This window comes from Prionailurus viverrinus, chromosome C2 (assembly GCF_022837055.1).
Source record: "Prionailurus viverrinus isolate Anna chromosome C2, UM_Priviv_1.0, whole genome shotgun sequence".
Lineage (NCBI taxonomy): Eukaryota > Metazoa > Chordata > Mammalia > Carnivora > Felidae > Prionailurus > Prionailurus viverrinus.
Genome location: NC_062569.1, coordinates 88,469,214 through 88,492,479, shown reverse-complemented (window position 1 = coordinate 88,492,479; position 23,266 = coordinate 88,469,214). Strand labels below are relative to the sequence as shown.

Sequence of the window (23,266 nt, the reverse complement as noted above, 5' to 3'; positions counted from 1 at the left end):
TCTTGTGTTATCTCAAAATTTGAGTGAAAAGGTAATTCAGTTTTTCTTTCCACGGTTATATTTTTATTCTCAAGTGACTAAAGAATAAATTTCTACAGACCTAATTTGAAAAACATGACCATTTACGGTAAGAAATACCAATACTAGTTAATCAATTCCACCACATATCCACAAATCCATGCTCCAAAACATAGTAATGAGAACAACTTTTAAATATTTCTGTAAAGTTTAGTCTGTTTCATTTGTTAATTAAAAATGCAAATTTAGGGGCGTCTGGGAGGCTCAGTCAGTTGAGCATCCCAACTCTCGATTTCAGCTCAGGTCATGTTCTTATGGTTCATGGGTTCAAGCCCTGCAGCTGGCTCTGTGCTGTGTCAGCATACAGCCTGCTTGGAATTCTCTCACCTTCTCTCTCTGCCCCTTCCCCACTCACTCTCTCTGTCTCTCAAAATAAATAAACTTAAAAAAAATGCAAATTTATATTGTACATGTTTCACTAATCATGAAGCAATCATTTAAAAATATAATTATGTATTAAACTACACAAATGAAATTTCTAAGAATTAAAAAAATTATATAGTATTTAATTAATCAAGGATTAAGCATCTAGTATCTAGCAGTGTGCTACTTGATGTGCTTTGCAAAAATTACATACCATCAATTGGAAATAAACTTTCATTTCCCTAACAAATTATTATTACCAACACTAGAATTAAACCAAATTTCATAGCTCAAGGTAACTCATCCCATGTTCAACACAGAACAGTTAAGTAAACCAAAGATCTATCCCTTGAAAGGAACATAATGCAGCCAATAAAAATTATATTTACCAAAAGCATAACATAAATTGAAAATATACTTGATATTAAGTGAAAAGTGTAAGATAAAAATATATTTTTTCTAATAAAGATGGGGTAAAACAAAAACTAAGAAGGAAAGAAAACTTGGTGGGGTATGCACTAATATTAACAGTGGCAGTTTCTGGTTGGTAGGATAATGCAGGATTTGTTTCTTTTTTCAATTGTATAATAGTTCCTAAAATTTTTTACAATGAGTGTCTGTTGCTCTACTATAGGAGAAAATTTTCATTGGACTTCTTACAATTCTTCCAAGGCCCCAGTGCATTTTCACAACTCACAACTTAGGTATCTTATCTCTTTGGAACACCCTCCAGTCTCTCCCCACCCCCCCTAAGCTAATTGTTTTTTTAGCTTTTCTAGGCATTTCCCAGACCTTTTTCTGTCAGAAGTATTGGTCCATTTATATATTCTCCCCAAGCATCTTGTTTCTATTATAAGCAACACTTTCCATATCACAGTTAAGTATTTACATGTTCATCCCCAAGTGAACTATGAGTTCCTTAAGGGAAACAAACATAGCTTATTGGCCTGTATAATACTGCCCTGACCTATACCTACAATTGACATTGAACATAGTTTGTTAGCTTGAAATATTGACTTAGGTGGGCATACATTTGAGAATGGAGGCTGTATTATACCCACATCAAGACCTGACTATGGTAAACTTTTTCCTGGGCAGAGACTCATTATCTTTCTAAAATATCTTTCTTTCACAAAGGGGTTAATTGGGTAAGAGAACAATAAATTGTGAACCACTAAGTTACTACTATTTATTAAAACAGTGTGATGCAGATGAAGGAGTTGGGGAGATGTTGTTAAAAGGGTACAAACTTGCAACTAGAAGATGAATAAATTCTGGAGATATAATACACACCATAGTGATTATAGTCAAAATACAGTATTACATACTTCAAAGTTGCTAAGTGACAAGATCCTAAATGTTCTCACCACAAAAAAGTATTAATTATGTGATATGATTGAGGTGTAGGCTTCAGTGGTAATCACGCTGCAATATGTATATGTATAAAATCAACATGCTGTGTACTTTAAACCTACACAATGTTATATGCCAATTATATCTCAATAAAGAAAAATGTGATTTTATTCATCTCATTTAACAGAAAACCTCATTTTTTGTCCTCCCACACAGTAACATTATTTTCCCCAGTAGATGAATTCCAACAAATAAGTGCTCTAAAATGCTAGATGTACACCTTCTTTTCAAACTAAAAAGTAACTGATAGACTTTAATATCTATATCTCAATATGGATATAATGAACTGTGGACTAAACAAAAAGTTAAGAAATGGTCCCAATATTTCTACTAAAGTCAACTGGATGAATAATGATGCCACCAATATTAACAGAAATATAGGAGATGTGGGTTTTGAGTTCAATTTTCAACATGGGGAGTTGAGGTCTCCAAAGTGATATTCAACTATACTAAACATTAGGCCTAAAATCAATTTAGATATGAAAAAGGACACAATAAGAAGACTTTCTTTAACATTAAGGTGATAAGTAAAAACCAAGAGGCTCCTTGGGCACCTGGGTGGCTCAGTTACACGCCTGGTTACACGTCTGACTCAGTCTCAGCTCAGGTCATGATCTCACATTTCATGAGGTCACAGCGCGGAGCCTGCTTGGGATTCTCTCTCTCCCTCTCTTGCTGCTCTTCCCCACTTGCTCTCAAAATAAATAAATAAACTTAAATAAATAAATAAATAAATAAATATAAAAACCAAGAGGCTCCCAGGTTTCCTTTCTTTCTTTTTTTAGTTAAGACTTGTTAGGAATTAGAACAAATGCAATCTTTCCATGTGTAAGCCCTTAATGTGAAGCCCTACTTTTAATCTACAACTTACCTGAAGACAGTGAGCCCTTCTGATGTGATGCGTGCTGTAACTGCAGAATATGAAAGCAGTCGTTTAAGCAGTTCATAGTCGCCATGGAAGTAGCTTTGAGCATTAAGAGATCCTGGTCCAAGGAACTAAGATGGCCAGAAGCAGGAAGGCATTCAATTCGCCTAATTAAGTCTCTTTGTTGTCCTTCAGCATGAGACATCATCTAAGGGAAACAATAGTTCTGTGTGTCCCACTCATGATTTCTGTGTATCACATATACATACAATTTCCATTTTAATTACCATATTCAGTTTCTTTTTTTTTTTTTTTTTTTTTTTTTTTAAAAGTTAAAAATTCCTTAATTTTTTATTCCTGGTACCACTACCACAATTTACAGGGCAATATACCTGATGTAATGAAAAGAAAAAGAAAAAGACAAAGCTACAACAGATAAAAGACCTCAGGAATGTACATCTAATTGACACTACATTGCATTAATCAATAGCTGCACTTTTTGCAAACTGTGGCTATGACAGTCCTGAACAAGAAGGGTTTCCTGTTTAAGCTGCAGTAACTTTTCTGACTATGGATCATCGTTCCTTCTGTGGCAGATTTTTACAGTTCCTCTAATGCATTTGGGACGACTGTCTCAAAGTAACCTGCAGCTTTCCTGACAACTCCTCGCTCTCTCTCCTGCTAAGAACTGTAGCCCTTTTCTTCTGAAAATTTTTAGAACCTTCTGCTACCATATCCACCACTTCCACCACCAGATCCATAACCACCACCATAGGGACTGCCCGAGCTTCTTCCACCAAAACTGCCCCCCTTCATGGGTCCATAATTTGATTGCTGTTGTCCACTATAATTTCCAAAATCATTATAGTTCCCACCACCACCATAGTTACCTCCAAAATTTCCTCCTTCATTGTAACCATCATATCCTCCACCACCGCCACCATATCCACCTCCTTGGTTTCCATATCCTGGTCCACCGCCACCATAGCCTCCTCTACTACTATAACCAGGACCACCACCATAGTTGCCACCATCACCTCCAAATCCATTATATCCACCATCACCTCCTCCATAACTACCTCTGCTGCCACCACCTCCACCACCATAGCCTCCTCTTCCACCAAAGTTTCCACCGCGGCCAAAGTTACCACCACCTCCAAAGTTTCCTCCACGACCCATAAAGTTGCCAGATCCACCTCCACGACCTCTTTGCGATCCAGCAGACTGCATTTCTTGTTTAGAAAGGGCCTTTTTCACTTCACAATTATGCCCATTAATAGTGTGGTATTTCTGAACAACAATTTTATCAACTGTATCATGATCATCAAAAGTTACAAAAGCAAATCCTCTCTTTTTTCCACTCTGCCTGTCCTCCATAACTTCTATGGTTTCAATCTTGCCATACTTTTCAAAGTAGTCTCTCAAATTATATTCTTCTGTATCTTCTTTAATACCACCGACAAAAATTTTCTTCACAGTTAGATGGGCACCAGGCTTTACAGAATCCTCTCTAGAAACAGCTCTCTTTGGTTCCACTACACGCCCATCAACCTTGTGTGGTCGAGCACACATTGCTGCATCCACCTCCTCCACACAAGAGTAAGTCACAAAACCAAAACCCCTGGAACGTTTTGTTTGGGGGGTCTCTCATCACCACACAATCTGTAAGTGTGCCCCATTTTTCAAAATGTTCTCTTAAACTATCATCTGTAGTTTCAAAGCTCAAACCACCAATAAACAGTTTTCTTAACTGCTCTGGTTCCTTTGGATCATGGCCCTCCTCCCCCCGGCGGCGGCGGCGACGGCCGGAGTCGGGCTGGGGGCGACCGGGCGGCGGTTTTACCTCCATTTTGAGACCGGACTCGCCTCTTCCAACTCGAGTTCAATATGGGACCCCCATATTCAGTTTCTGAGCCATTTTTGGCACATATTAGGCTTAGAAATCTATTTCAAATTTGGCTATTCTCAATTAGTGAGCACTTAATAGTGCAACTGTGCAAAAGATGAGGACCTTTGGCAGCCACACTTTTTCTTTGGAAGCAACAAAGCTCAAAAGCCTTGACAAACCTTTTATTAACAGTATACATTTGTACAAGCCATCAAAAAAATATTCTGGATCATCTTCAATAGCATCATTAAATACATCATTACAAAGTAAAATTAGTTCCCAGTCTGGGCTCTTAAGCTCTTTCTTCTCAGCACCCCTAGTTAGGCTCAATCTGAACATACTTTGAAAACATGATGGTTTCCCTGCTTCCTTTTCTCTTAATCTAACTTTCTGGTCCCATTAGCCTGACTGTGGAGCAAGTGCTGTATATACATATACTTTTCAGGTTAAAAGAGTTTAATACACTCTGCTTTGATCAAGAGCTCTGTACACTTTTCCTAACAGAGCTAATAGAATAACAATTCTTGATAAACAACCCAATATTTTTAAATGAAAACTGAATTTATTATGCTTAATTACTTTATTGAATATACTATGCTTAATTACTTAATTGTGAGCAGAAGTCTCTCAGATAGCCTATCTTTTGGACACTATCTTAATTCACATTGAAATGTGGAGAGACTCAGCTTTCAGAGGCTCTGTTTCAGATGATTTTTTTTTATTTATTCATTTTGGTGGGGGGGAGGAGAGGAAGGGAGGGAATGAGTAGGGGAGGGGCAGAGAGAGAAAGAGAGACAGAATCCCAAGCAAGCTCTGCGCCATCAGTGTAAAGCCCGATGTGGGGCTTGAACTCACAAACCATGAGATCATGACTTGAGCTAAGATCAAGAGTCAGGTGCTTAACCAACTGAGCCACCCAAGCACCCCCCAGATGACTTTTAATACAGTTCATCAGAGGGCTAGTTAAAGAGAGATGCAAATATCCTACCAAAGAAATCCAGTGTGCCATACATGAAATAGCCCCTGAAAACATATGTCACAGTAATGGCTCAAACATTCATTCTTATCGGAAAAAAGGGGTTTTAAGTGAAAACTGTGGATATGAAGATATCCAAATGTACACATTTATACATGCATATATATGTGTGCTTTGTGTATGTTTTGTATATAAATTTTAGGACTAACTTCCAGTAATCCAAACTTATGAATAAGTGCAACCACTATGGCCAATGTTTGGCAATATTTACTAGAGTTAAATATACAGAGTTAGGGGTACCTGGGCGGCTCAGCTGGTTAAGTGTCTGACTCTTGATTTCGGCTCAGGTCATAATGTCATGGTTTGTGAGATCGAGCCCCACATGGGCTCTGTACTGACAGCGTGGAGAATGCTTGGGATTCTCTCTTGCCTTCTCTCTCTCAGAGTAAATAAACTTAAAAAAATATAGAGAGGGGCGCCTGGGTGGCGCAGTCGGTTAAGCGTCCGACTTCAGCCAGGTCACGATCTCGCGGTCCGTGAGTTCGAGCTCCGCGTCAGGCTCTGGGCTGATGGCTCAGAGCCTGGAGCCTGTTTCCGATTCTGTGTCTCCCTCTCTCTCTGCCCCTCCCCCGTTCATGCTCTGTCTCTCTCTGTCCCAAAAATAAATAAACGTTGGAAAAAAAATTAAAAAAAAAAAATAGAGTGTTAAATAATTATAACTTATGATCGAACAATTACACTCATATATGTAACCAACCGATATATAGATATGTATATATATGTTCAGCCCCACCACCCAACCTTGAGGGAGGGGAGGGGCTGGAGGATGAATCAATCACCAACAGCCAATGATTCAGTTGATCATGCCTACCTAATGAAGCCTCCATAAAAAACCCAAATGGAGGAAGCTCAGAGAGCTTCTGTTTGGTGAACACTTGGAGGTACTAGGAGGGTGGAGCTTCCACGACATTTCCCCCATATCTGGCTCTACACATCCCTTATATCTGTCTGTTCTTGAGTTATTTATAGTGTTGAAATAGAATTAAATTCTAGAACACACAGCTGGTGTCCACAAAGATTAGAGAATTGCTTGGTGGGGCAGCGGGGGGCAGGGAACTCCATACATTCGGTGACCAGAGTACGTAAGTGTAGAGTGTTATTGTATAGCATGGGACAAACACAGGAATGTTTTTTCTTTACAGAATGACTATTAGAACCTATAGATATTCACACTTGGAGATATGTGGTAGACATTTCCTAAAAATTAAATAAAATAAACCTGTTACTTCAAGAAAAGCCAACAGTATTTACTGCCAATTTTAAAATCTGAGATTTAAAATGAAAAGAATTTTGGAAAACCTTTATCTGTTACCAGAAGCTTGGCAACTTCCCAATATTGAAAGCCTTTTCTAATGAGATCAGTGAGGATGCTAATGAATAGGAATTTTTGATACTGTATGATAAGACAGATTAACATTTGCAAGACCTGCATAACTCTGTAAGACAGTATTTTCCAAATGACTAATGCATGATGTACAAAATCATACAGAGATTAAAGATACATTCAAAGTGCAAGACAATCTGATAGATTTTCATGTAACAGAATATGAAAAGTTCAAGGATATATATTTGATTCCACACTGCATCGAACATTTAAGAAACTACTACTGTCAAGTTTTCATGCAGTACCAAAGAATAGCCATAATTATTTTAAAAGGCTATTAAAATATTCCTCTACTTTCCAAATCACGTACTTGTGTGAGGCCACTCACTACACAGATATCTAAAAGCTCTACTAAATTTAAGTCAGGAATATTTAGAACCTAACAACTATATCTTTTACTAACTAGAATTATTTGGTACTCAATTTGAAGGGGGAAATAGTGAGGCAAGGCAACATCAAGGATTTAACTATTCTATTATCGTGTATGTTTGGAATTGTCTACATATATCTTTTTTTTTTAAGTCTCTTGTTTGGCCATATAGTCTTCACAATAGACTTAAAATCCATTTTGAGGGGCGCCTGGGTGGCTTGGTCGGTTGGGCGTCCGACTTCAGCTCAGGTCATGATCTCACGGTCCGTGAGTTCGAGCCCCACGTCGGGCTCTGTGCTGACAGCTCAGAGCCTAGAGCCTGTTTCAGATTCTGTGTCTCCCTCTCTCTCTACTCCTCCCCTGTTCATGCTCTGTCTCTCTCTGTCTCAAAAATAAATAAACGTTAAAAAAAGTTTAAAAAAAAAAAAACCATTTTGATCATGTTACATCAAAGGAGTCTATACTTCTACTTGAGAAATGAAAGATAGACTGCAAAATAAGAGTGTACCCAGGAAATGGTAAAGAAACGCAGGGCATCACCTATATAACCAGGGAATCTTCATGACTTAAAAATTGTCTCAGCATAGTAGACAGAAAACATTTGAGTGCCCCAGAAAACACAAACAGGATTCAATTTCTTTCGTGATAAAACCAAGCAAGTTAGATTATTTTGTGCATTTTTACTTGGACTTCAATTCATACTTACTTCTCTGACTTCCACAAGATGGTCTGGAGGTAAGTGAGCTCTTTTGTTCACTGATTGTAGTTTGGAATGTCCAACATTAAAAAAAGAAATGGCATTTTGACTTGGTCTCCTCTGGGATATAGGAGAATTACCACTAGATGCAAGTGAGAAGCTCCGTGATTTCAGAGGAGGATTATTCTATTAGACAAAACAAAACCATTCATTTTCAAAAACTTTAGGCTAACCCTCACCTATTATACACACACACACACACACACACACACACACACACACACACTTTAGGCTTACACATGAATAGTTTTAAAAGTCAAATTAACCAGAATTGACTATAAGAACATTTCTGAAAACGATAAAATTTAAAACACCCAAAGTTTAAACATCTGACACATCCAAAAGTAAACTTATAATTTACTTAGAAAATTAATTCCAGGTTTGTATTGTCAAGAATATTTTTTCATATTTTACAAATATAGAACAAGAAACTTCTAATTTCAGATTTGTAAACACACTGATTGAAGCAAAATGTACTCAGCAATATTCAATATAATACATTTTCTAATATAGCATGCAAGTGTCTTTGGAATAAGCTAGTACTTTCTGATCACTGCCAATGATTGCAATCTTGTAGTATGAGTAAAGCTCTTGTGATGAATTTCCTGAAGACTGGGCAGTAGGCCTAAATCACAAACAACTTTTTAAAATTTATTTATGGGAAAAAAAAAAACCTGGGGAAAAAAATCTTTTTTAAGTCAAGCTATTACCCAGGTATGGAATCCTTTAACTATGCTGCCTAGATGTTACTTTTTAGAGATCTCTAACCTCGGATTTCAAGTACTGAGACCATCCTGTCCATCTTAAAAAATAAAAAACATTCCAAAGAAGATATACGAATGATCAATAAACACATGGAAAGATGTTCAACATTACTAGTCATTAGGGAAATGAAATCAAAACCATAGTGAGATTCTACTTCACATATACCAAGATGCCTATTACAATAAAAAAAAAGAAGGGGGGGGCAATAACAAGTATTGGTGAGGATGTGGAAAAACTGAAACCTTCATACATTGCTGGTGAGAATGTGAAATGGTTCTGTCACTCTGAAAAAGTTTGGTGGCTCCTCAGAAAGTTAAACAGAGTACCACCACATGACCCAGTAATTCCACTGCTAAATATACATCTCACTGAAATCATGAGTTCTCACAAAAACCTATACACAAATGTTATTCATAATGACCACAAAATGGAAACAACCCAAATGCCCCCCAGCTGATGAGTGGATAAACATCCTGTGGTGTATTCATAATTGGAATATTATTTGGCCATAAAAATGAATAAAATATGATACATGCAATAACATGAATGAACCTTGAAGACATTACATGTACATAAAAGACCAAAGAACAAATAGAACTGGGGATGCCTGGGTGGCTCAGTTGGTTGAGCATCCAACTCTTGATTTTGGCTCAGGTCATGATCTTATGGTTGTGAGAGATCAAGCCCCACATCGAGCTCTGTGCTAAGCATGGAGCCTGCTTGGGAGTCTCTCTCCCTCTCTTTCTGCCTCTACCCCACTTGTGCTCTTTTTCTCTCTAAGTAAATAAACATTTAAAAAAAAAAAAGTAAAACTGAACATACAATAAAATTTGCTTTCTTTTTTTAAAAAAATTTAAAAACTTTTGGGGCGCCTGGGTGGCGCAGTCGGTTAAGCGTCCGACTTCAGCCAGGTCACGATCTCGCGGTCCGTGAGTTCGAGCCCCGCGTCGGGCTCTGGGCTGATGGCTCAGAGCCTGGAGCCTGTTTCCAATTCTGTGTCTCCCTCTCTCTCTGCCCCTCGCCCGTTCATGCTCTGTCTCTCTCTGTCCCCAAAATAAATAAACGTTGAAAAAAAAATTTAAAAAAAAAAAAAAAAAAAAAAATTAAAAACTTTTAAAATGTATTTATTTTTGAGAGACAGAGAAAGCAATCGGGGGAGGGGCAGAGGGAGAGAGAGAATCCCAAGCAGACACCCCACTGTCAGCCTGGAGCTCAACATGGGACTCAAACTCATGAACCATGAGACCATGACCTGAGCTGAAACCAAGAGGTGGCTGCTTAACCACCTGAGCCACCTGAGTGCCCAATAAAATTTGCTTTCTAACTCTAAAAAAAATTAAGCAAAATATAAGAAGCCAGACACAAAAAACCACATATTGTATGATTCTGTTTGTATAAAAGGCCCAGAATGGACAAATCCATAGAAACAGAAAATAGTGTTTGCCAGGGGCTTGGAAAGGGGAGAATAGGGAGTAACTGCTCATGGATATGAGTTTTTGGAGGGTGATGGGAACTAGACAGTTGCGATGGTTGCACAATCTTGTGAATATATTAAGACCAATGGAATTGCACACATTAAAGGGCAAACTGTAGGGGTGCCTGGGTGGCTCAGTCGGTTAAGCATCTGACTTTGGCTCAGGTCATGATCTCATGGTTTGTGAGTTCGAGCCCCACATCGGGCTCTATGCTGTCAGCACAGAGCCTGCTTCAGATTCTGTGTCTCCTTCTCTCTCTGCTCCTCCCCCACTCACATGTGCATGCTGTCTCTCTCTCTCAACATAAATAAACATTAAAAAAAATTCAAAGGGTAAATTTTATGGTATGTGAATAGTCCCACAATTTAAAGACATAAAAAAATACAATAGAATATTCTTTTCCCCATTTTTATGCATTAATATCATATATGAAATCCACATACCTTTCCAATAGCTTCAGTGTGATGTTGTGTACATATCTGAAGTCTGCTAACCCAATGTTGTCGCTCTTTGGCATCTGTGGCTGATAAAAAGAATCTAAAAGTTATTCACTTTTGTATTTATTTTTGGAATAATTGTCTACAGCATGAAGAACAGATCATTTAAAATCAGGGATTGGCCTTACTCTCCCTAGAGCAAACATAGCAGTGAGGGAAGAAAAAGGCCCAAGCATCAACTTTGGTAGGTAACACAGTAGCTGGATGTGATGTGGATATTTCAGAAGGAGAATAAATTACATGCAACTAGACATGGATGAGATTTGACATGTCTTAAGTTTCTCATAAAAATATGCTCTGATTTAAAAAAAAATAACTTTTATTAAGCATCTGATATACACTAGATATTTTTGTATCTTTTGCAGCATGCTCAGTTAGCATTACCATTGAATTAAATAAAAAACACAAATTAAAGTTATCTAAACAAAAGTTATATTTTTAAAATATGAACATTTTAATAAATCCCAACTTTTGTGTATTAGTTACTAAAAACCTCAAAAAGGGCATGCAAACTAAGTCAAGAAAGGGGTTAAGTATAATCCATGGAAGACATAAAAAAATATCATTTAGAGGGGTGCCTGGGTGGCTCAGTCAGTTATGCATCTGACTTCAGCTCAGGTCATGATCTCATGGTTTGTGAGTGAGTTCGAGCCCCATATTGGGCTCTGCAGTGACAGTGCAGAGCCTGCTTGGAATCCTCTCTCTCCCTCTCTCTCTCTGCCCCTGTTGTGCTCATGCTCTCTCTCTCTGTCAAAATAAATAAATAAACTTAAAAAAATATATCATTTAGAGAAGCCTATGTTTTTAGATTTTTCAGTAATCAGGGTTTTACGCACACAAATATTTTACAGGAGCCAATCGTAAACACACTTGTTCATTGTGCCACTTGAAAAAAGTTATTTATTAAAAGAGATTTCACAAATTCTTGTAGCAATTCTAAGATTTCGGATATTCTACCTACATCATTGATGAGAGTGGTTTCTGTTTCCAAAACCCAAATGAAAGCAGGGAAGTACATCAACTTCTCAAGGGAAGAAGAAAATCACACTATTAACTCTCATATCTCGATCATACCTCTGAGTTTATACTGTTCCCCACTGGCAGCATTTACAGTGAAAGTGTGAGAGTCCTCATCACTAGGTGATATTACAGCTCCTGCAAGCTGCAAAGTACCTCTGGGTTTTTGATTTCTAGACTGTTCATTCACAAAGTACTCCAATAACCCAGCTTCATTGTTTAAAACAAAAAACCTGTAATGAAAAAAAAAAGTCATAATTTTTAAAAATTCTCCTTGTCAAACTAAAGCAAAATAAGTTTCAATCACTACGCTTTGGAGTTTTTGCTATTAAAAAAATAAAATTCAAAAGCAGTTCAAGAAGCACTTGGAAACACTTAGTTGAATTTCCTAGCAATAAGCTTACTGAAAAATTGAATGAGTTTAATACATGATATAAAATTGGGGCACCTGGGTGGCTCAATAGGGTTAAACATCCGACTTTGGCTCTGGTCATGATCTCAGGATTCATGGTTCAAGCCCCACATTGGGCTCTGTGCTGACAGTTAGGAGCCTGGAGCCTGTTTTAGATTCCATGTCTCCCTCTCTTTCTGCCCTCCCCCTCGCACTCTCTCTCTCTCTAAAATAAACATTAAAAAAATTTTAATAATAAAATGAATGAATGAATGAAGGTATAAAACCTTCAACGGAGGGAGAGGCATTTAATAGGGAAGAGGCATACCAGATTATGCAAAAGGAAACAAAAGATAGAGTACCCTTTCAGAGGAAGATTTCACTCCAGAATTCATTAATGGGGAAGGTACACTGCCCAAAGACAAATGGTAGTGAGAATTTTTATTTAAAATTCACTGGAGAGGCACTTGGGTGGCTCAGCTGGTTAAGCATCTGACTTTGGCTCAGATCATAATCTCACAGTTTGTGAGTTCAAGCCCCGAATTCGGCTCTCTGCTGTCAACGCAGAGCCTGCTTCAAATCCTCTGTTTCCCTCTCCCTCTGCCTCTTTCTCTCAAAAATAAAGAAACATTTAAAAAAAATTCACTGCAAAAAAATCAAAATATGAACTCTGAGGATAACTAAAGGCTGGGTAAGAAAATGAATCTGATTTAAGATTTAATCAGTGAAATACACAATGAGAATAATGTCAGGGTAGAAAGATTTTGTGAGTGTATCATGAAATAGGTCACAACTTAAGACTACTTATCCTGTTTAAAAATGTAAAAGCTGCAACTGGAGATGCAGAAGCATAAGGAACTTGAAACTAAATGATGAAATACTGATACACTTTGGAAAAGAATTTGATGTTCTGATTTGGTTCCAGATTAACTACTTTAGGAAATATATTAATTCAGATTCCAATTTAAGTAATACAATAGTTCTTTTTTTTTTAATCTAAAAAGTTTTAATTAAAAAAATTAATGTTTGTGTTCAGAGCAGTTTGGCATTCTACCGGTTACTGTATTCCATTAACACTAGACAATTTGATCCAGTTCAAGGTCCTAGAAGATACTGTCTTAAGCAACAGGCAACCATATCAACCATATCAAACTGGGAGAAAATGAATCAGCCTTCTATTCAAGGAAAGAAAAACTGCTCAGAAGCAAGCAAAAGTTGAAAGTGGTTGCCTGAGATGGGAGATGGAAAAGCAAAGAGCTATTGTTTCTCTTGTTCATCTTTTAGCATGCTTCTAATTTTTAAAATTATGTTCATGGGGCGCCTGGGTGACTCAGTTGGTTAAGTGTCCGACTTCAGTTCAGGTCATGATCTCATGGTTAGTGAGTTTGAACCCTGCGTTGGGCTCTGCACTGACAGTTTAGAGCCTGAAGCCTGCTTCAGATTCTGTGTCTCCCTCTCTTTCTCTGCCCCTCCCCTGCCTGTGTGCTCGCTCACTCGCACTCTCTGTCTAAAATAAACAAACCTAAAAACTAAACTAAAATAATGTTCACGTATTTTGATTTTAAAAATTAGTATTTTTGAGAGCTTTTACGTTTCCATTTCTTTAATTACTAGAAGAATTAAACACTTTTTCATGTGTTTATGGACCATGCAGTTCTATTTAGTGAACTGCTCATCACACTTTGCCCATTTTTAATGGGGTTATCTTTATTTTCCAAAATATTTGAAGAAATTATTTGAATTAACACAAGATAGTCACTGACATTATCTTCAATTTCTAAAACATAAGCACAAAACATAAAATGCACATATGAATCTGCTATTTTCTGAATGTGTCCCCTCAAACTTCTAAATTGAAATCTTAACCCCTAAGGTAACAGTATTAAGAAACAGAGCCTTAAGAAGCCTCATGAATGAGATTAGTGCCCTTATAAGAGACCCAAGAGCTCTTCCTTGACTCTTTTTCAGCCATCTGAGAATATAAGAAGTCTATGATAGGAAAAGGGTCCTCACCCAACAATGCTGGCACTCTGATCTTGAACTTCCAACCTCCAGAACTATGAGAAATGTTTATAACTCACCCTGTATATAAGTCATTCTGTAGTATTTTGTTATAGCAACACTAATGCACTAAGAAATGAATCTACCTCAAAAAATTTCATCAAATAAACAGGAGTGGGGTAGTATGTAAGCAATCTCTTCAAATTGTATGGAATTTGCATTATATTTCAATAAAGCTGTTAAACAAAAAGAACAAACAAAAATGAAAGGAAGGAAGGAAGGAAAAAGAAATCTCTTTTCACTGTTCTAAACAGTGAGTACAATTCATTTCAAATAACCAAGGAAAATACTGGTCTCTTCTCTCAAAAGAGGTCAAAGCAAATTCAGAGTAGAATGTTTGGAAATCTCAAGTTTGCTGTGAACAATTTATCTCAAAAGCACTACCACAAATTTACAATATGGGAGGCACCCACCTAGATACACAGAAAATAATGGTGAGGAGGGACTGGTGAAATGATAGAAATAGCCAATAACTGAACAGCATGGTGATTATAGTCAATAATACTATATTGCATACTTGAAAGTTGCTGAGAGTAGATCTTAAAAGTTCTCATCACACACAAAAAAGTTTTGTAACAATGCATGGTGACGAGGTTAGCTAGACTTATTGTGGTGATCATTTCACAATATATACAGATATATCAAATCATCGTTGTATACCTGAAACTAATGTAATGTTACATGTCAATTATAACTCAATAAAAAAAATGAGGGACACCTGGGTGGCTCAGTCGGTTAAATGCACAACTCTTGACTTTGAGGTCACAATGTCATGGTTCATGAAATCAAGCCCCACAACAGACTCTACACTGACGGCATGGAGCCTACTTGGGATTCTCTCTCTCCTTCTCTCTCTACCCCTTCCCTGCTTGTTCTCTCTCAAAATAAGTAAATAAACTTAAAAAAAGATAGTTAAATAAGCCAATAACTGATCATTTTTTATTTTACTTTTTTTTTTTTGAGAGATTAAGAGAGAAAATGCAAGTGGGGGAAGGACAGAGAGAGAGAGGGAAAAAGAGAATCTTAAGCAGCCTCCACACCCAATGAGGGACTTGATCTCACAACCATGAGATCATGACCTGAGCCAAAATCAAAAGTTGGATGCTTAAATGACTGACCTACCCACTACCCCTGATCTTTTTCATACCAAGATGATGCTATTGGCCCACTGGCATAATAGAGCAATTTGGGCCATCTTTCATCATACATAGTTTAATCTAAATGTTCCTCCTTTATCCCTTCTATGGGGAGAAATTTTACAAGATGTTTAGTTTGGAGATAGAGAGGCAATCTACATAGTGAGAAAATTTAACAAACCTATATTTCCCAGGAGGTAATTGACTCTTGATGGAGGCATTCTGAGCAAGTTGGCCTAACCAATAAACTAAACCAATAAAGAAAATGTAGAAACAAAGATTAAATGTAACAGGGAAACAAGATTTAGCATGAACCCTGACATGCAGAAAAATTCAGCTAAGTTGTTAAAAGAAAATACTGTTAAAATTGGCAAATAATTATTTACTTTTTTGCAGTAAAAATTGTCAATTTGGGGAAATGACTTATCTTTGAAATAACCAACAACGTAAAATGAAGTATCATCAAAATACGACTTTAATCTAAAAATATTGACTTGGAAGTCTATCTTGTAACGACAAAAATAAACTTTAGAGAAATTTTTGTAAGGAAAGGCAGCCATGTGCAACCAGTGGCCAATGGATCTTTTTGGTGGGCCTTTATGCAATGATAAACACCTGTCACTTCTTCCCATGGTCTCAAGTTGCCAATGACCTGAAATGCCATCTTGAAAATATACTAACTTTGATATATTTGTGTATGTTTTGGAGCTTTCTTACTCTGTTCCACTTCTGAGGGTTTCTCAGTATTATTCAATATTACAAGAATGAGTTGTTGATGGGGTGCATGGGTGGCTCAGTTAGTTAAGTGTCCAATTTCAGCTCAGGTCATGATCCTGTAGTCTGTGAGTTTAAGCCCCACATCGGGCTCTGAGATAACAGCTCAGAGTCTGGAGCCTGCTTCAGATTCTATGTCTCCCTCTCTCTCTGCCCCTCCCCTGCTTGTGCTGTGTCTCCCTCTCTCTCTTTCTCTCTCTCAAAAATAAATAAACATTAAAAAAAATTAAAAAAAAAAACAAGAATGACAGTTGTTGGATGTTGGGGGAGAAAGTTAACCTATCTTGCTTTTAAGAAAGAGAACAAAGAATAGTGCTAAAAGCAAAGTGACATAACAATTTTAAAAATTAATAATCCATGTCATTTGAATGTATAAGCCTTCAAACAATTTTTAAAAACCTGAAATGAAAAATATAACATGAAAAAATTACCTTGACTTTGCTTTTTTTTTCTTAATAAAAGATGGAAACCTTGGAGAAGTGCCCTTCTCACTTAAGTAGGGATGATTCCCTTCTAAGTTTTCATACTCAGCTTTGGCCTGTTTTATGATCTCCAACTTCCTACATGCCACTCTTATTTGGATTACCTAATGTCACTTCCAAATAAACATAGCCCAAACTGCCATCTCTGTTAAACAATCACATTTTCACTCAGTGCTTCCATTCTTTAAAATGTCTGAAAATCATTCTTTCATAAATTATATACCATTTTCAAGTTGTTTAAGATAGGAAAGTAAGTTCAGCTCCTGTTAGGGGCACCTGGGTGGTTCAATTGGTTGAGCGTCAGACTTTGACTCAAGCCATGATCTTGCGGTTTGTGAGTTCAAGTCCCACATTGGGCTCTGTGCTGACAGTTCAGAGCCTAGAGCCTGTTTCAGGTCTGTGTCTCCCTCTCTCTCTGCCCCTTGCACTCGTGCTCCATCTCTCTCTCTCTCTCAAAAATAAATAAACATTAAAAAATTAAAAAAAAAAATCAGATCCTGTTATTCTATCACAGCCAAAAGTAGAAGCCTCAAAATGACATGTGAATTAGAAGCAACATGATAATAATGTAAAAACATAGACTTTGGAGTCAGAAGTATTTGGGTTCAAATTCCAGTATTACAATTTTTAAAAAGTTAAAAACCACAGTGAGATACCACTTCACACCTATTATGACGGCCATTACTAAGAAGAAAGAAAAAGAAAATAACAAGTGTTGGTGAGGATGTGGAGAAATGACAACATTTGTGCACAACCAGTAGGAATGTAAAACGGTGCAGCAGCTATGGAAAATGGCACGGAAATTCCCCAAAAATTTAAATATAAAATTACCATATGATCCAGTAATTCCACTTCTGGGTATATATACAATAGACATGAAAGATGAGACTTGAACAAATATTTGTACAGCAATACTCATAACAGCATTACTCACAATAGCTAAAAGGTACAAGCAACCCACATGTCCATTGGCAGATGAATAGATAAATAAAGTATGGTACATATATTCAGTAGAATATTATTCAGCCTTAAAAAGGAAGGAAATTCTAATACATGTTACAACATGGATAAACCTTGAAGACATTATACTCAGTGAAATAAGCCAGGCACAATATTTGTTCCTCTGTATGATTTCACTTTTATGAGGTAGGTATGTAGTCAAAGCACAGAGAAAGAAATTAGAATGGTGGTTGCCAAGGGCTTGGGGGAGAGAGAAATGGGGAATTATTGTTTAGTGGGTACAGTTTCAGTTTCAGAAGATGCAAAAAGTTCTACAGATAGATAATGGTTATGAATGCACAACAATGAATGCATTTAGTGCCACTGAACTGAACATTTATACAAGGTTAAAATGATAAATTTTATTTTGTGTATATTTTCCCACAATAAAAAAAATAATAATAAAAGTTTAATCCCCTGCTTCGCAACTACCAATTCTACAAAGTATGTAAGATAGCTGGTTTTCCTTCTCACAGACTACCTGTATGACCTTGGGCTGGCTATTTAAACTCTCCAAGGTCCCAGAGAAGTTTGAGGATCCTGCACAAAACAGGCAACTAAACACAAATTTGTTTGCTGCCTCCAAACCATCCTAAAAGCCTAATCACCACAGATATTTTTAAAAGCCCAAGGCAGGGGAACAAGCAATTATAACCCTAATATAATAGTAACTTTTGTCTCTTCAATGAGGTGTTGGTGAAACTGGACAACTACATGCAATTCAGCCACCTGGGTGGCTCAGTTGGTTGAGCCGCCCACTCTTGATTTCAGCTCAGGTCGTGATCTCGCTGTTTGTGGGTTCAAGCCCCACATCAGGCTCCTGCTGACAGCACGAAGCCTGCTTGGGTTTCTCTCTCTCCCTCTCTCTCTCACAAAATAAATAAATAAACTTAAAAAAAACAACAACTCAAAATGGATTAAAGACTTAACTATAAGAACTGCAACCATAACACTTCCAGAAAAAAACATAGGCAGTAGGCTCTTTGACACTGGTCTTAGCAATATTATTTTGGATCTGTCTCTTCACACAAGGACAACAAAAGCAAAAATAAACAACTGGGACTACATCAAACTAAAAATCTTTTATTTTTATTTATTTACTTGTTAAGTTTTTTAAATGTACATCCAAATTAGTTAGCATATAGTGCAACAATGATTTCAGAAGTAGATTCCTTAATGCCCCTTACCCATTTAGCCCATCCCTCCTCCCACACCGCCTCCAGTAATCCTCTGTTCTCCATATTTATGAGTCTCTTATGCTTTGTCCCCCTCCCTGTTTTTATATTATTTTTGTTTCCCTTCCCTTATGTTCATCTGTTTTGTCTCTTAAAGTCCTCATATGAGTGAAGTCATATGATATTTGTCTTTCTCTGACTGACTGATTTCACTTATCATAACACCTTCCAGTTCCATCCACGTCGTTGCAAATGGCAAGATTTCATTCTTTTTGATTGCCAAGTAATACTCCATTGTATATATATACCACATCTTCTTTATCCATTCATCCATCGATGAACATTTGGGCTCTTTCCATACTTTGGCTATTGTTGATAATGCTGCTATAAACATTGGGGTGCATGTGTCCCTTCAAAACAGCATGCCTATATCCTTTGGATAAATACCTAGTAGTGCAATTGCTGGGTCATAGGGTAGTTCTATTTTTAGTTTTTTGAGGAACCTCCATACTGTTTTCCAGAGTGGCTGCACCAGCTTGCATTCCCATTTTTTTTTTTAATTTTTAACGTTTATTTATTTTTGAGAGAGAGAGAGAAAGAGAGACAGAGTGCAACTGGGGGAGGGGCACAGAGAGGTGGAGACAGATCTAAGGCAGGCTCCAGGCTCTGAGCTGTTAGCACAGAGCCTGACGTGGGGCTCGAACTCACAAGCAGTGAGATCATGACCGAGCCAAAGTCGGACACCCAACCAACTGAGCCACCCAGGCACCCCTAAACTAAAATCTTTTGCATAGTGAAGAAACCCATCAACAAAATGAAAAGGCAACCTATTGAATGGGAGAAGATATTTGCAAATGATATATCCAATAAGGGTAACATCTAAATATATAAAGAACTCATAAAATTCAATATCAAAAAAACAAACAATCCAGTTAAAATATGGGCAGAGGACTTGAATAGAAATTTCTCCAAAAAAGACAATCAGATGGTCAACAGGCATATGAAAAGATGCTCAATATCACTCAGGGAAATGCAAATCAAAACTACAATGAGATATCATCTCTACCTGTTAGAATGCCTACAATCAAAAACACAAGAAATAACAAGTGCTGGCAAAGATATGGAGAAAAAGGAACCCTCACTCAGGCACTGTTGGTGGGAATGCAAACTGGTGCAACCACTGTGGAAAATAGTATGGAGGTTCCTCAAAAAATTAAAAATAGAACTGCCCTATGATCCAGCAATTGCACTACTGGGTATTTACCCAAAGAATAAAAAAACACTAATTCCAAGGGATACATGCCCCATGTTTATAGCAGCATTATTTACTGTAGCCAAGATATAGAAGCAGCCCAAGTATCCATCAACTAATGAATGGATAAAGAAGATACGATATACATACATATACATACATACATACATACATACATACGTGTGTGTGTGTGTGTGTGTGTGTGTGTGTGTACTATTTGTGTATTATTTGGCCATACAAAAAGAATGAAATCTTTCCATTAGCAACAATATGGGTGAAGCTAGAGAGTATTATGGTAAGTGAAAAAAGTGAGTCAGATAAGGACAAATACCATATTATGATTTCACTCATGTGGAATTTAAGAAACAAAACAAAGGAACAAAGAGGAAAAAAGAGACAAACCAAGAAAAAGACTCTTAACTATAGAGAACAAACTAATGATTACGGGGGGGGGGGGGGGGGGAGGGCATGGGTGGAGGGATGGGTAAAATAGGAAAAAAATAAAAATAAAAAAAAATAAAAATAGAACTACCATATGATACAACAATTCCACTTCTAGGAATTTATCTGAAAAAAATGAAAACACTAATTTGAAAAAACACATGTACCCTATGTGCATTACAGCATTATTTACAATAGCCAAGATATGGAAGGAACCTAAATGTGTATTGATAAGATGAATGGGTGAAAAAAATATGGTACAGGTATAGATACACACAAACACACATACACAATGATATATTACTCAGCCATAAAAAAGAATGAAACATTGCCACTGTTGACAACATGGATGAGCTTAGAGGACATTACACTAAGTGATATAAGTCAGACAGAAAGACAAAAATACCGTATAATTTCACTTATATCTGGAATCTAAAAAACAAAACCAACACACAAAACAGAAACAGATTCACTGATATAGAAACGAACTGATGGTTGTTAGATGAGGTGGGGTAAATAATATAGGTAAACAGGATTAAGAGGTACAATCTTCCAGTTATAAAGTAAGACAAAAGGATGTAATGTACACCATAAGAAATGCAGTCTAATACTTTAACAACTTGGTATGGTGACAGATGGTAACCAGGCTTACTAATGTGACCATTTTGTAATACATATAAATATCAACTCACTATGTTTTAGTATACCTGAAACCAATAAAATACCCTATATTGTATTTCTATGTCTATAATTCTTCAATAAAAAAAAAATATATTAACTTTTGAGATATTTGGAGCCTGCCATCTAGACAGATGTCAATTCCTCTCACCCTCTAAAAAGCAGAATTCATTGGACTTTTACATAACTATAAAACCTTCTCTAAAGAAGGTTTCCCATCCATGTTTGTACTGAAGTAATTTCAGAATATAAAATTATCAGCCCCACTTCTGGTCTCTTGGGAGAGGGATATAACACAGAAAAATCACTTACCTGTACTGCCACCCAGTGACAAGGTTGGTGTACTTCATTAAGTAGCCATATACATTTTCCATGTGATCACTGTTTCAAAAAAAATCAGAATGCACCAGAGTCAGTGAAAATTAGAAGAAATATCAGGAAGTTAACTGAACAATTTAAAAAATAGCTGTAGACACATATGTGTTCTACAAATGCTTCAAACTTTCTTCAGAAGTCAAATTTATAGGGCTGCCTGGTTGACTCAGTACAGCATGCAACTATTGATCACAGGGTTGTGAGTTCAAGCCTCACATTGGGCATGGAGTCTACTTAAAAAAAATAAGAAGTAAAATTTATAGGTTAACAAATAGAGGTATTTAATCTCCCAAATTTGATATCCATAGGCCTTTATTTTACCAGATTTCTTCAGAACAAGTATAATCCCCCATAAGTTATTATAGATCATAATATTTCAAATATAAAACCATTATATAAATATAAAATTATATAAATATAAAACAAATATACTATAAATATAAATATTTTATATATAACAATTAAATACTAAAGAAATAAAATAGTTTTATGATTCTAGAATAAACCAAAAAGGGTCTCTAAATTAAACAATGCCTCTTCACTCCGGTGGGACACATAAGAGACCAATCTGTTCTGTCTCTGATTCCTTGGGCTTCCAAGACATAGGTCCTGTTTTTGGTGAGAGTGACCCCTCACTCCTGCTCCACCTCAGGTATGAAGCAAACACTATCAGTTTTGCCACTGGAAAGATTTTATTTGGGACTTGTGTCATTAGCCTTATTACAACTGAGTTTCTTCACTTCCTGCCCCCTTTTTTTCCACTTTATTACATGTATGTTCTGGTATAGTGATACATAGAAAATCCAAGACCTCATTGATATTTCTTTTCCAATATATTAAGGTTCCTCATACATATGAAAACATATTAAAGTTAGACCTACACAGACTATTTGTTGATAATGGGCTTGATTTGTTTTGTAGTTTACATCAGAATTCCTTTTAAACTCACCTACTGTAAAGTTTTAAATTTATGCTATAAAATGCAATGGATATTCATCATTTATTTTCTTTACTATCCCTAAATCACAGAGCATATTTGGTAAAATTTCAGCTAACCTGCATAAAGGAAACTGACAATGTGAGGCAAATGGCAACCTTTCAAACATGGATGTTAAAGGCAAAAGCAAGGGAGAAATCAAAACAGATTTAGATTGATCTCAATGACAAATAAAAAGGGCTAAAGATAAAGACTCTCTCAGGAAAACAAAATAACCAAACTGATTATAAGATTTAGCAGCTATTACTGGGCAGTGAGTAGGAGATGCCTCAGGAATAAACTCAATGTTGAGTGTCTTTCCAGTCTCATTTCCTCAAAGTGCTTGAAAATAAAGATCAAATCTGAAAATAAAGATGTGATCCCATGACTGAGTATATGTTTTTTGTTCTAAGGCTTTTTCATTCTAAGGCTAGCAAACAACATTGTTGATTAATATTAAGTCAAACTACTCGAGTCCTTTGGATTTTATAAGGTCACACTAATCTCAAGAAGACAAAGGTTATCAACTTCTCAAATGCTAACCCAAAGTTCTGTTACATATTATGTCATGTTAAAATTGACAGTCCCAGTTGAATTCCCATTTAAACACTTTCTAAA

General features: G+C 36.7%; 2 protein-coding genes across 2 annotated transcripts in view; both read right to left on the bottom strand.

Moving 5' to 3' along the window:
• Positions 1 to 23,266, bottom strand: part of OSBPL11 (oxysterol binding protein like 11) — an 88,732-nt gene that overhangs the window by 45,992 nt on the left and 19,474 nt on the right. Inside the window, exons 2-6 of the mRNA XM_047874420.1 lie at positions 21,610 to 21,678; positions 11,966 to 12,141; positions 10,838 to 10,917; positions 8,104 to 8,280; positions 2,726 to 2,927 (exon numbers count right to left, since the gene is read on the bottom strand). Of these exons, the coding sequence (XP_047730376.1) occupies positions 2,726 to 2,927; positions 8,104 to 8,280; positions 10,838 to 10,917; positions 11,966 to 12,141; positions 21,610 to 21,678 (704 nt within the window). The remainder of the gene's footprint in view (positions 1 to 2,725; positions 2,928 to 8,103; positions 8,281 to 10,837; positions 10,918 to 11,965; positions 12,142 to 21,609; positions 21,679 to 23,266) is intronic.
• Positions 3,052 to 4,608, bottom strand: LOC125174729 (heterogeneous nuclear ribonucleoprotein A3-like). The gene is given in 2 exon segments (XM_047874427.1): positions 3,052 to 4,360; positions 4,362 to 4,608. Coding segments are annotated over 2 exon segments (1,134 nt in total). The 5' UTR covers positions 4,569 to 4,608; the 3' UTR covers positions 3,052 to 3,433.